This window comes from Dermacentor variabilis, chromosome 3 (assembly GCF_050947875.1).
Source record: "Dermacentor variabilis isolate Ectoservices chromosome 3, ASM5094787v1, whole genome shotgun sequence".
NCBI classification, from domain to species: domain Eukaryota; kingdom Metazoa; phylum Arthropoda; class Arachnida; order Ixodida; family Ixodidae; genus Dermacentor; species Dermacentor variabilis.
The window spans coordinates 45,074,292-45,088,634 of NC_134570.1; the positions used below are offsets into that span (position 1 = coordinate 45,074,292).

A 14,343-nucleotide genomic window follows, 5' to 3' on the forward strand; every position below is an offset into this window, starting at 1 on the left:
CAACTCCGAAACTGCGCGCTCACTAGAATCGGCCAAATCCGGTCACGTGTCGTTATTCTTCCGTCCCTTGTTTCGTGGTGCGTCTAGGCCCTCCAGGCGCCGAGGCGGTGCGACGATGGTCCAGAATCGATATTTGTGATTTTTTTTCTCTTTTCACCCGGCAAGCTGAATTTAAGCAAGCTGTGGACGAAATGGCAAGTCTCTTCCTGTTCTTTATGCGCCTGTTTTGTCTACAGTTAGCAGTTTGTGTTCGTAGCGCCTTGCTGGAATGTGGCAGCGATGCCAGCACGGTAGCCAGTGCCTGTCAACCGTGCAGCGAAGTTGGTGTAGCGTTACGGGAGCCCTTTCGCGCTGGTTTACTCGCGTGTCTAGACTTTGGTTCACTAGGTTACGCCGTTTCTTATGTACTAGAGCATATCACGTTTGTCATTATCCAGTACTGAAAGTCAGTGGTGTAGTATGTGTTCTTCCTGCTGGCGTAACATCCGATGACTCGCATATCCATTTTACGCCGGGAAGTCGGCGATGGCTTCTTACCGCGGAACCGTTCGGTAGCTGTAATTGTGTTTCGCATCCCCGCGTTATCTCAGGATGGAGGCATGGGCGATTGCAGCGATCTCGATCGCCAGATCGAGCAGCTGCGAAGATGCGAAATCATCAAGGAGTCGGAAGTCAAGTCACTCTGCGCAAAAGCCCGGGAAATCCTCGTCGAAGAGAGCAACGTCCAGAGGGTGGACTCTCCGGTCACCGTGAGTTTCACATCAGTCGTTTTGATACAGCCACTGGCCTCTTACACTGCGTCAGTATCTTTTGTGCATGAGTCACTTCGAATATCTTGATTACTGTGTCGCTGTGTAAAGTGCGATACTACATGTGGCGATTTTTCTTTCCCTCGGTGCTATCCTCTCTTGCATAATGTCTTCTTGCAACATCGAGAAATTGAGTTATCTGCCTTCAGGATTATACACGCGGTGACTGTGTATACTCCAGACAGTAATTCACGCGCCGAGTAGGTAAATACACTTTGGTTTAAGGGAGCGTGACCTCCTGTTTCACTGTATGGGAACGAGCTTAATATGTTCTACATCGGGTCGAGCAGTGAGTTAAATCATGACCTGAATACTCGCGACTTACTCTAATATAGTGCTTAAGTGTTTCCGCTTATGTAGTAGCGTATTTTTCGCATAGCGATTACACCGGGGATGTAAATTTATTAGTGTAAGTAGCTGTCAGTGTTTCGTAAAAAGAATGTAAGGGCATTCTTAGTTTACGTCCAACATGTTGTACGTTCCTGTGAAGCAACGTTTTTTGTGCCTCAGCAGTGAGCTTTAAGTATGCAGATACTAAGATTATAAGTGCAATAAAGGAGTATGTTTGTATACAATCTTCACACATTTGAAGTGTATTTGGCCAACAAATTCTGCGCGCTCTACTCGAGTCTATATTTCTGAATGGATACCTTGCAGAAGTTATTCGCTACTGTCCATAGTGACCAGGGACTTCGTAGCATATCCTTCTGCAATGTATCTGTATTGAGCACGTTACTCATTACCAAGGGAATGTCTTGACCAGTCAGACTTTTGTTGTGAGAACTGCATTTTATCAGTGGCAGAGGGCAAAGACGCTCGTGTGTCAAACTTAAAAGAACAGTGAAGAGAAAATTTTTAAATCTATTAGTAAATCACCCATCAACAATACCAAAAAGGCCACCCTTACGGTGAGATGCTCGGTAAGCCAGATAAGACACAAGAGCAAAAGGCAGGTGGCACCACCATCATACCAATAAAGTTCTCCATACCATACCATACCACCATCATAAAGTTCCCGCATCAGCTTGCCGTGACGTCATGAATTTTGAAGGCATCTGCTCGAGCTTAGTTAATTCTTTATAACAACAACAAAAAAAAAAAAACGGACCCAATTGTATTCTAAGAGAGCCACAGACTTAAGAAGTTTTAAGAACCCTTACGGAGCCACAGCTGCCCAAATTCGAAAAGATGCTTTGAAATCCACAATGTCACGATATTATCGGTGCTGATGTTTTGGTGAAGCTTTTCAGAAAAAGAACTTTGACATTCATTTTCTTTTCAAATAGTCAGCTCATTATCACAAAATCAACATAACTAGAGTTATTCAAATATACTTTGAGTCTAACCAGACTTACTGTTTTTCTTTAGTGGGCCTTCAACATGGACCTCCTTGCTGTGACAGTTCGCCCTGTGTTACCTTTGAATGTTAACACTCATAATAGAAATTTTTTTGAGTTCTTTGTGTCATTCATCTTCTTGTACTCAGACAAGCTGTTAACGTGTTGTGTTGCCCAAGTGTGAATGAACACTGCCACTTACCGGGAGACAGTGTTTGGTGGAAATAAATAGTGCACACTACACTCAAAAGCTCCAAAAAATATGATTGTTTCAGAAAAAAATGAAATGCTGAGATTCTGCCTACCAAAAACACGATCTGATTATCAGGCATGCTATAGTGGCAATTTTTGACCACCTGGGGTTCTTTGACGTGCATATGATGCGTAGGCATTCTCGCATTTCGCACGCATCGAAATGCGGCTTCCGTGGCCGGGATTTGACGCCATGACGTCGTGCTTAGCAGCACAGTGCCCTGGCCACTAAACAACCACGGCGGGTAGTTGTGATTGTTCAGAGGTCTGTGGCAGATAACACAATCATTCCACCACTGCAAATTGATTCGTACTAATTGGAGAGGCGGATGTTTCTTGTTCAATGAATCACAACATCCAGTATGGTGAGCAGCATGGATTAGGGGGTAGTAATTTACAAACAAGACAGTTGCACTTATGTTTATTAGGAGTCAGAGTGAGTATACGTGAGAGATAGACATGTAGTATGTATCTTTATTTTTGTCTTTTATTTCTGTTACATACTGTACAACTACAAATCAAGTTCACTTGATAATTAGCGCACTTTCCGATATTTGCGCTTTTCATCATGTTGAACTGGTTAACCAATGCACCATAGCTTCCTACAAGAAAAGGTGTTTCTGCCTCTTCTGCTGCCATAGTGGTCTGAACAGTGAAGCGCATATACCTTGCGAGTAAACGGCCAGTGGGACTCGGTGGTTGGTTGCTACTCCCCATATTGCATTCATGTGCCACGATCGACCGAAAGTTTAGTAGCTCGCAATACCATTTTCATTTGAGCACATTGGTCACAAGTGAAGTATATTGCTGCTTCAAGGTGACAATCTCTTCGAAAATCAATCTATTCAGCTGCAATCCATAAAATTGGTAGTAAGGCATTTTTGGGCACATGCTATATGCAGCACGGTTCAGACCTTAAAGCACAAATTGCAACTACTAAGTGATATGCATGCATAAAATTTACTACCTCCCACAGGCAATTCCTTAAAAATATGTTTGTTATACATACATACAGGCTGTTTATATTCATGCAGAATGTAATACTATAAGGCTAAGCCTTCACTTTGCCACCACGCCAACACTCCTGTGATATCGCTGCTTTCACCCGTCATAAAACCATGTTATGATTGCTAAAGAGAAAATGTACTCTGGATGCTTCATATATTACTGCACGCCAATTCCACGCAAGGCTGTTCTCTTTTTGTGCAGTGAAACTTAAAATTGTTTGGCTCCTAAACATAACTGACTCTTCCTTTCTTTCATTTTGTGTGCCAGGGTAACACTTTCCGAAACAACTTTCCGAAAGTGTGTTCAGTAAACTTTCATGTTTTTCGATTTCGGCCAAGGCGTCTTGCCATAGTCATACTGTCTGGGTTACAGTTGGCGATGGCAAACTGCTGTGAAGCACAAACTCACTGTTCCGACATCTAGATGCCATGGCGCCATTCTGCTTGAGGATCAGAAAGCAAGTGTTTTTGCTTATTGAAACATTCTGGCCTGTTAAAAGGGTTCCGAAACATCTCTTTCTCGAAACTAAGCAGCATGCTCGAATGGGTGCGATTTCTCTCAGGTATGGCGATTGGTATAGAGAATGTTCCGAATAATGAATGTGGCAGTGCCCACTGCACAGGAAATAAGTTCCCAGACAACTTTTTTTTTAAAGGACTTGATATGAAGGTGATATAATGAGTGCAGTGTTTACTTTCATCTTTAGAACTCTTTTAAAGTACAATGAGAAGACGAAAGAGGAACGACAAGACAAGGCACTTAGGTAATCCCACCTGAGTAAGTGCCTGTCGCTGCTCTGTCTTGGTCTTTTCATTACTCTTTAATAAGTTCTGAAGATGAATGTCAGACAGCTATCCTGCTTTCCCGTATTGCTAAAGGTTTACTTTTCACCACCCCCTCCTGTTCATTGGTTCCTCCCAGCCGAGATAATGCCAATAGAAAAGCCCTACCTATAGCTACCTTTTTGTTTGTAACACTTTGAAGCTGGCATCTGACAAAGATGCATGAGAGTGACAAAGGAGCGCTGACAGGATGGCTGGGGTGCTGTGCTTGACAAACAGCAATCTCTCATTTCCTAGAAAATCTGGAACGGTGTGCGTGCATGTGTGTATCCATGGCTGACGTCTATGGGCAATCACTTTTTATGTAACGTTTGGCATTGCGTAGCATGGGGGGGAAAATGTGTAGTTTGGAAGCTGCAGGAGGGAGCAAGCAATCTATTATGCAAGATTAAAGGTTTTCTGCAGCACCCAGTGAAATAATTTTTGGTTCATGACAGCATCATCAGCACATTGTAAACATTTTCTTACCATATTCAATAAGTGTTTCAGTGCCCCTTTGTAGAGTCGCAGGTGGTCAAAATTCATTTGGCAACTGACAAAGTGCGACATTGGACTAATTAGTGCATAGCTGACAACGCTTTTGGTGCAAAAGGTTAGCGGAGGAAACAAGAAACGAACAGACCCAGCATCAAAAAACTGTTGTCTCCGTTGCTATTCGGCAAAAGGTTCGCAATTGGGGGTCAACCATCTACTGTGAGAAACGTGACTCAGGGGAAACGTATAACCATACTGGTTTCTAAAGCTCGAGCTTGATCATTTTGCAGATGCACTTCACATGACCGAAAGTTGGCCGTGCGGCACCAAATTGAGAAAGTGCAAGAATGTCTTAAGGTGCCATACCTTTTCTGAGGGAGTGCTCAATGAACCTCGCATGGCACAAATCATATGTGCCTCTTCTGTCTGTTTCTTCATTGGTCCGCTGACTTTGTGCCACAAACACTGATTTGGGCCCCTCTACTATGATACCCCTGGAGCTCTTGTTTAATTTGGGCACACAGAAAGATCAGTCACTCAAGCAAGTCCCTTTCTGCAACATGTTGCTTATTATTTTCAGGTATGCGGTGATATCCACGGCCAGTTCTATGACCTAAAAGAGCTGTTCAAGGTGGGTGGAGATGTGCCCGACACTAACTACCTCTTCATGGGAGACTTTGTCGACCGCGGCTTCTACAGCGTCGAGACCTTCCTTTTACTTCTTGCACTGAAGGCAAGTGCTTCATAAAATGCTCTTTTGAGATCTCACCTCCCCATTGAGATATCTGCCATGACTCAAAGATTTTCCTCAAGCATACCAATCACAGGGCAATGTTGCCAATCAACTGAGGTGTTTTTGTAAAGATTTTCGGCAACATTTATGATGCAAAGTTGCTGAAGAAACACCTATTCACTGTAAAGTCCAAGGACGAACCAGAGTAGCATCATCTCCCCCTCTCCAACTTTTTCCTTCAAACAGTGCCAGCAGCACTGTCTGGAGAATCTGCAGAGAAGCTCCAGCTGCGAATGTTGCCCCTATTGTCAACATGCTCCACCACGTTGACCGCTCTTATTCCTCAGTATGCATTTCTTTGTTTTTGACACTGGATAAGCCTGATCCCATTTTGTCACTTCTCAGAACGTAGCACAGCCCTTTTACTCGCATACCCCATACTGTTATCCTATCGAATGCTTAAAGGGACTTTAAAGTTAAAGGTGTTTTTTAAGTTGACATAGACTGTCAAAGTGCCCTTTCAGAAACTTTGTAGCACTTGATTTGGGCCAAGAAATTACTTGGTTGCAGAGAAAAATCACGACTGCAGTGGCCGCATTCCTCTAGCACAATTCAAATTGCCCACGACAGGCGAAGCAGTATGACACGGTGCAGGTCATTGCCCCTCTTTTACCATGCAAGAGTTGGCACTGTATTTTTTTGCACAAAACATGACAGTGTGCGTGGCCAGAGACCGAGGCAAGACAGGGATGTAGGCCATTAAGGTATCCCAAGACAATCACAGGCACGCAGCATTTTCTGCAGCTTGCAGTTAGCACGGGCGGTGCTGGATTCAATAAAAATGAAACTTTTTCAACGATCTCCGTCATCGTCAAGGGTAGCGTCAATTAGCTTTTTCTGTGAATCGAATAGAAGTGGAGAAGCAGCAATTTCATTCTGTTATAATGCAATGTAATTATATTTTTACTATCTGTGATGAAGTACCATTAGTAACAAAGTTATAATGAGGCAGTACAACGTCAGCTGGCTATATTTTAATGTCTAGGGAAGTAATAAATTGGGCCCTGCACTTGCCTCTATTTTTTGCTCACCAAATCTCTTTCTCAGTAATATTGGCATCACAGACATTTTTTAGCATTAACCTATCAGTTTTGCCTGACTTAACGTTTGCCTTAGGGTCCCTTTGACACACCCCAATTTCAGTGAGGAAGTCACGGTGTGCCTTGCAGACACTGCATTGGACTGATGTGCACATTCAGCATGGCACTCGTTGGGACATGATCTCGGCCATCAATGAATAGTGCACTTATTCCTACCTGGTCACGGATGTTAATGACAAATGGTTCTACTTCAGTTATTCTAGATTCTTTAGTCCACTCCAGTGTTTTGAGTAGGCTCTGAAAGTGTCTGATTACAAAACTTGAGCGCTCTGTATTGAAATGCGTGTGATTGCGCTTACTCACAGCCAAGGAAAAGCTTGTGTCGCAAAAAAATTTGTTACAAGTCATGGCATTTGCTAAGTACTACAGAGGGCCACATACAAGGTTACACGTGTGGTACAGGATGTCCCGTTGTTTCTGCTGTCTAACGATTCACCACCTACGAGTGCGTTGCAGCCTTTGTGAGCCTGTGCTGCTGTGTGCAGGTGCGCTATCCTGACCGCATCACACTGATCCGGGGCAACCACGAGAGTCGACAAATCACACAGGTGTACGGCTTCTATGACGAGTGCCTGCGCAAGTATGGCTCTATCACCGTCTGGCGCTACTGCACGGAGATCTTCGACTACCTTTCCCTGTCTGCTGTCATCGATGGCAAGGTACATTGCAGCAGAATGAAGCCAGATTGCCGGTAGAGAGTAGCCCACATAGAAAAATCGGCAAGCTGGCATGATATCGGTATTCTAGCCAAGAACTTAGCTCTGCAATGTTGCAGTACTTATTCCTACCTGGAGATATCAAATTTAATAGGGATCGCAAAATGGAGAGTTTTAGCCTGTGTGTAAATGTATTAAAAGGGTGAGTGTGATATCGGTATTCAGGCCAAGAACTTAGCTCTGCAATATTGCAGTACTTATTCCTACCTGGAGATATCAACTTTAATAGAGATCGCAATATGGAGAGTTTTAGCCTGTGTGTAAATGTATTACAAGGGTGAGTGAAAGGAAAGTGAGCCAATACGAATATATGACAAACAAAGTACTTTATTTAACCCTTTGAGGGTCGATTTTTTTCGCCATATGCGACCACCCAGGGTCGATTTTTTTTTATTGCACATTTAAATTCTTCAGAGGGACCTATTTCGAAAAAAATTTACCTTAAGTTTTCTAGGGTGACCGTAAAGTGAGAAAAAATGCTTTCCATTGGCATGTATGTACTGTTTATTCATGAAAAACAACAAAAAATAGCAAATAAAGTTATAAGAATTTAAAAAATGGCGCATTGTTATATACAATGTCCACACGAGAAAAATACACAAGAAGAATGCTCACACGACAATTTTTCGCAAGTCTCAAATGTTCCTCTTGCACTAATATTTCTTCAGCGTGTGGTAGTCCTTGAAGCATGGCTCCACACAGAGCGGTTTGTTGCACACAGCGCACATGTACCTTGAGTCCTTGCGACGTTTTTGCTGCCGAGTGGTGTTGGCGCAGACGTGGCACCTCCTCTGGGTACTGCTTCCCTGAGCAGCCGTGGGAGGAAACTTCTGAATAAAGTGCCAGAAAAGGAAACGCATGCACGGCGGCATCCTTCGTATGCGGACTCCTGTGAGTAACAAACGAGCGAGTAACAGGCGGTCACCCTTTGAGTGATAAGAACGAGATAGCCATAAGTTTTGCGAGCGAAAGAAGCCGAAACCGCATGCGGAACAAAACCAAAACTAACCGCTGCGAGGGCGCCAATGCGCGAGCGGTAGCAGACGCTCCGGAGCAAAAAAGAACTATACAACGGAAACCGAAAGAGAGAGACGCGAGAAAAAATTCCGCGTATTCCCACCTAGCGGCAGCACATGCCAGGCAAGAAAAAGTTAGGAAATTAGCACGCGTTTTAAACGTACAGACGGCGCCGTAAATATACAGCTTCGACCATTTTCGGACCTGTTCACGGCGCCGTATATTTACGGCATCGACCCTCAAAGGGTTAAAAGTATTTTCCAATAAATAAATAAAAATGAGCATTTATACATTTGTCCCACTGACTAACAAGTCGCATGATTTCTGTCTTGTAAAACTCCTTGGGTTGCTGCTTCAAATATTCTGTAACAGACTCTTTGACGTCATCATCCGACACAAATCTGGTTCCCTTGAGCTGTATTTTTTTTTTTCAATTGCCCAAAAATGTGGAAGTCTCAAGGCAACAGATTTGGGCTGTATGGTGGATGTTACAGTCTTTCCCACTTGAACTTTGCCAGTTTGTGTTAACCACATCAGCGACGTGGGGATGGGCATTGTCGTGGAGCAAGATTACCCCACTCATCAATTTTCCACGTCATTCATTCTTGATTGCGACACGCAGTCAATCCAGTATTTCACAATATTAGAAATGATTGCTAGTCTCTTCAGATTTAACAAATTCAATAGCTAAGGGCCCCTGATGACCAAAAGAAAGGAAGTCAGCAGCACCTTTCTGGCGGAAATGATGGCCTTTGCTTTCTTTGGGGGTGGTGAATTCGAATGTTCCCACCGTAAGCTTTGCTGTCGTGTTGCAGGCTCGTAGTAGTGGCCCCATGTCATCCCCGGTCACAATTGCAGCCAAAAATTTGTCGCCCTCATTGTGATACTTTATCGGATGAGTCAAGGCAGTGCCGAAGCTCTCCATCTTCTGCCGGTGGTTCAAAATCCTGGGCACCCATTGTTCACACAAGAGCTGATAATCAAGATGGTCATGAATTATAGTGTAAACCAAACCATGACTAATGTTCACACGCTCTGCCAGTTCGTCGATGCTTATCCTCCGTTCTTGTCTAATCATCTCACCAGCCTTTGCAGTTGTGTATCTCAGCTTGAGAAATCTAGAAGAAACACTGAGGCGAGATCGCCACAATCATCTCTTGCACAAGAAAACCCTATGTCCGCCAGCCTTGCATGCTTCACGCGTGAGTGTTGCATGACTAGGAGCGCGGAGTATACATGGCTCTTTCAGCCGCTGGCTGAATTTAGATCAGATTTGACAGCAAGGAAGCATTTCACAATATGTTCAGTTTTATGCCACATTTGCAGGTAATACTCGCCCATTTTGTTCTCATTATAGCTAAAGTACACTTCATCTGTGTTGGCACCGCTTCAAAATTGTAGATTTTGCTCCTACAGAACTGGCATCATCTGTCACCGCTATGGGTAAACACCTTCAAGCGCAACATTCTATTCAATAAACCGAACAGTAACTTTATAGAATGAGTTGGCTATTCTCATGCATTGACAATCATCCTCGATTGTATCTGCATGATTTTTAAAGCAAATGACTTTGTTTAAATCTTTCACCTGTTTTTGTGGTCGGAGGTTGGTGGTTATGGTTGGACGTGCAAAGGATGTGTGCTCTCACACTACTGTGCAGGGCAAGTTTGTTGCCAAACGCCTATTACAGCTCTTTAAGACACGCATGCTTTCACACGTGCTGGCCACCTGTAAAAACCGCATCAGATGGGCTTGCTAGCAGCTGTGTTCTCTGCGGAATTATGCAGCGAAACAACTAATGCTACCCAAATATCCTGGCTGCAATAAATATATGCCTTCAAGTACACTGTTCCTTTAATAAAGCAAATACTGTATTTACTTTCATAATGATTGCACTCGCATAATGATCGCACCCCTGAATTTTGTCGTCAAAATTTTTTTTTTCTTTCCTGTTTAGTGATCAAACCCCAAACTTGTTGCAGTGATATGTCGTGTGCCAAGTCTAGCTAATGATGATCACGCTTACCATTTGTCGGATGCTGTCAAATGCTAGGCGAACAACTCTTGAAGACATACCAAGCGGTCTGCACGCACCAAACCTTTTTAAGCACACGCCTCATTTCATTCCTTTCATCACTTTCCGCACTTCCATGAAAAAAAGAAAGCTACAACCAAACTTGCTTTGGCTTTATTACTTGTAGGCTTCATAATGGTTTTGGCCAACAACGACGACAACAAAGGCGCCTTTCGATTCTTCTCGTCTGCGCTCATGGGCACACAACAAATCGCGAGCGGCAATGATAGTGGCCACGTTTGCACTGATACGTTAGAAGTGTACCCTATTCAAACGCCGATGCTTGTAACACAGCTAAGATATTCGCCCACCTTTAGCGGAAACGTGCCGTATTAGGATAGTAGTGAAGACAAATGCCACAGTTTCCGCAGCATGCCCACCATGTGTTTAATGTCACTGGCAGCTAAGTGCGCCCATCTCTGTTTCTGTCCCCTAAAAGTGGACATGGCTATGTTATTGTCGCAAACTTGCCGATATTAACGATATTACTCGTTACTGATACGGAAGAAACTGTTTGAATGCACGTAATATACTCATGAGAAGGAAGAAAAAAACGCGTTCAGGGCGTTCGGCTTGCTCCGCCGGCAGCCATGTTTGTTTTGGTGTCCCGCCCCAGTCCCGCACTATTACAGCGCAATTGTACAGCGGCAGCCGCCTGCTTAATAGAGTTTCTTACAATCATTATTGTATGAAACTCTATGGCCTCCTTAACCTGTTGTCATCCAGCAGCAAATGTGGGAAGAAAAAAAAAATTTTGCTGGAAATTTTAAACCACGTAATTATCGCACCCCTGAGTTTGCGTCAATTTTTCTGACAAAAAAGTTCGATCATTAAGCGAGTAAATACGGTAGCTTTTGCAAAGTATTCAGCTATTCGCTTACGTTGACTACGATCGTTGATGGTTTCTGCATGAATTGTTTTGACACTGCTTATACTGTGCACTCCTCTTTAGCTTCTGGCAGCATCTGTTTTGGACATTGCTTGTTGACCAAGGTTTGTCAAGTGTTCTCAACGGCTTCTGCTCTCCTGACATGTGCAGATCTTCTGCGTTCATGGGGGCCTGTCTCCATCCATTCAAACCCTGGACCAGATTCGCACCATTGACCGCAAGCAGGAGGTGCCTCATGATGGCCCCATGTGCGATCTGCTCTGGTCAGACCCTGAAGGTGAGCTCTTATATTCTTTGTGAGCAGCAGCTTGCACAATGCAAGCTTGGTGCATCCCAGAGGGAAATGCTGCGATATGAGAGAGCTTTTCACCAGCCTCTACAGCTGCTGACTGGTTATTCATACTATGCAGCAGGGCCCTAAAACCAGGTTCACCAGAAGAGGAAGTGTCTTCATCCTGCATGTGGCCAGCAAAGCTTGTCAAAGCATAGCTGTTTCCTAAAGGCCAACAAAAAGAGTGGCACAGTCACGAACCATTAATTCGGACATGCCTATTTGGACAGTTTCATGGCACCGCCTGTTGTCTTATAGATGTAATGTAAGGACAACCGAAATTTCAAGATGCCTCACAGTGCGCCATTTGATAATTTAGACTCTGGCTACACCATTGCATGGTAGTTGGCCACCGAGTGTTTTGGTTTGTCTGTAGCACTTCAAAACGGAAAATAGCGAGGCCTAGTTGATCCAGTAGTTGCTGACTGCAGCCAAATTGTGGGACAAGCCAAGCCACTAAGTTGTAAAGGCGGCATTTACGGTCTGTTTTGTGCATTCTGCGCTACCAGCTTTTGCTCCTTTAATGTTAAATGCTGAAATTAGCATAATTTTTTTTACCTTTCCTATGCATAGTCTTAACAACTTTGCAGAAAAGAAAATTACAATTTTTTTTTTTTTTATGAGGTGCAGATAAAGATGGGGACAGCTTTACTGCACTCATCATTGTTTCACAATCTAAGTGCAAAAGACAATGATTTTGTCTTGATTAGGTTGAAATGGCACTGGGATGACTGAAAGTAACTGCAAAAAGAATGAAAGCTGTGAAAACGGAGCTCAAGAGTTTTATTTGTTGTAAAAATTTAAATATTTACTTTGAGCATATGAAACCCACCTGAGGTGTAGTCCTTTGCCTGTGAGGACACATTTTTTTTACATTTTGATTCTTTTTTTTCTTCTTTGCAGCAGTTTCGTGCTCCTTAGTTACCTTTTTGATGTGTCATGCATCATGCAGAGATATATGAGAGTGCATTCAAAACGTCCGCTTTTGTCTCCTCTCGTGAAACCTCTTCATTAGTGAGAGCTGATGCTGAAATCCACAGCTGAATATCTGATATCGCGTTGCCATAGGCCGTTCTGAACTTGCTTCCTTCGGGGCTTATCACAGAACACGTGTGTAAGGCTGCCACGATCATCAATCACATTGATGGGAATTCACTGCTCGCTACTGTGCAAATGCGTGCGAGAGAGGTTAATCAGCAATTCAAATCTACAACAGCCAGTAGGAGCACTCCCTGTGCCCCATGTGACTACTGCGCCCTATAGTGATGCCACTTTTGCCTTTCTTTTGCTCGCGTTTGCTGGTCTTGTTTTTCAGTGGAGAAATACATCACTGCGGCTATCCGGTCTCTCCTATTTTCGATGATACCAAGGCGGGGGCGCCTGTCTCAACGGATAGCCGAGCGGTCCGCAGTGTGACAGCGCCTTCCGAAGCCAGATTTTTTTTGCAATTTTTGGGGACAGCACTCTAGGAAAGTGCTGTCTTCTCTGTTGCTACCGCATGTTTTGTTACATTTCACCTCCAGGTAAATGAAGGTTCCAGGATCGTGAAAAAAAAAAATCTGAAAATAAAAGAATTTGACTCATTTGACCGCTTCGATTGCCGCGTCCCCCTCTATAAAGCAATGCAGTCTTAGGCAACTTTGGTGTCAGAAATTTTTGTCGCTCAAAATAATGAAGGAGCTTCAAATGGTGCGAACTCCATCCGAGATGTTTCTAACGACAAAGGTGTCAATGAGGCAAGAAATGTGCCGACACACTGTTGGAATGAAATGTTTTTCATTGTGGTTTTAGTTTGGTTCCACTGAAAGCCGTTCCGTTCCGGTTCTGCTCCATAATGAAAGAAAAAATGATGATCTGTGACAGTTCATAACGGATTTGGTTCGCATGCAAAAATTTTTGAAGCAAGTAATGATAAAAACATAGTACTTACTTTTCTGAATAAGTGAATTATGAATTTCAAGATCACCTTCAATGCGTTGAGCCAAGGCACTGGGCATGATCTCGGAAGCAGTATGTTATTGAGTGTACTTGCCGAAATGCGAGAACGATGTTCCGATAATACGAACTTAAACGAACGATATGCTCTTCATCATGCAATCCCTGGGTTTTGCTACAATGCCGATCTACTAATGCACCAAGCGACAGTCTTAGATCGGTGGAGCTCTAGACCGGCTATGGCTCGCACTGTCCCTGCCTGAGATATACGTGCTAATTTTGACATTGCCAGAAGACGGTCCTTTTTTTTTTTTTTTTTTCTCCCGGATTACTGACTTTCCCCTTGAACCGAAAAACGATCAAAACTATTTCGGTTTCACTCCGAAACGAAATAATAAATTATGTTTTGGTTTTGTTTCATTTTAGGCAAACGAGTTTTTCGTTTGGGTTTTCGTTTCATTCAGAAACACTGTGTGCCAGGTAATGACTGTTGTGAAGGGGCCCACGCTCATTCAGCAGTCAGGCCACAGTTGACCTCTGTTTCAAGTTCCAGAGATACAGATTTAGTGCATACATTTGACTGTACTTTCATCGCTCTTCAGCTACAGCACAGCATGACGATCATCTAAACAATCTTCTTTTACCCCGTTTTTTTTTTTCCTCTCCACTTGGCGAACAATGTCACTTATTTTCTGGCAAATCGTTATTTATGACTTCCTATTCTGACTTTTAGGTGGTTCCCACCTAGTCTAAATTATCAGTCAGC

General features: G+C 43.5%; 1 protein-coding gene across 2 annotated transcripts in view; it reads left to right on the forward strand.

Annotated features, from left to right (window-relative positions):
- Positions 1 to 46: 46 nt before the first annotated feature.
- The window catches only part of Pp4-19C (protein phosphatase 19C), a 41,084-nt gene continuing 26,787 nt past the window's right edge, over positions 47 to 14,343 (forward strand). The window contains exons 1-6 of one of the 2 annotated variants that reach the window (XM_075684900.1): positions 47 to 194; positions 591 to 749; positions 3,779 to 3,863; positions 5,303 to 5,455; positions 7,101 to 7,274; positions 11,462 to 11,588. In XM_075684900.1, the coding sequence (XP_075541015.1) occupies positions 592 to 749; positions 3,779 to 3,863; positions 5,303 to 5,455; positions 7,101 to 7,274; positions 11,462 to 11,588 (697 nt within the window). In that variant the 5' untranslated portion in view covers positions 47 to 194; position 591. The remainder of the gene's footprint in view (positions 195 to 590; positions 750 to 3,778; positions 3,864 to 5,302; positions 5,456 to 7,100; positions 7,275 to 11,461; positions 11,589 to 14,343) is intronic. The other variant, XM_075684901.1, reaches the window with a different exon arrangement.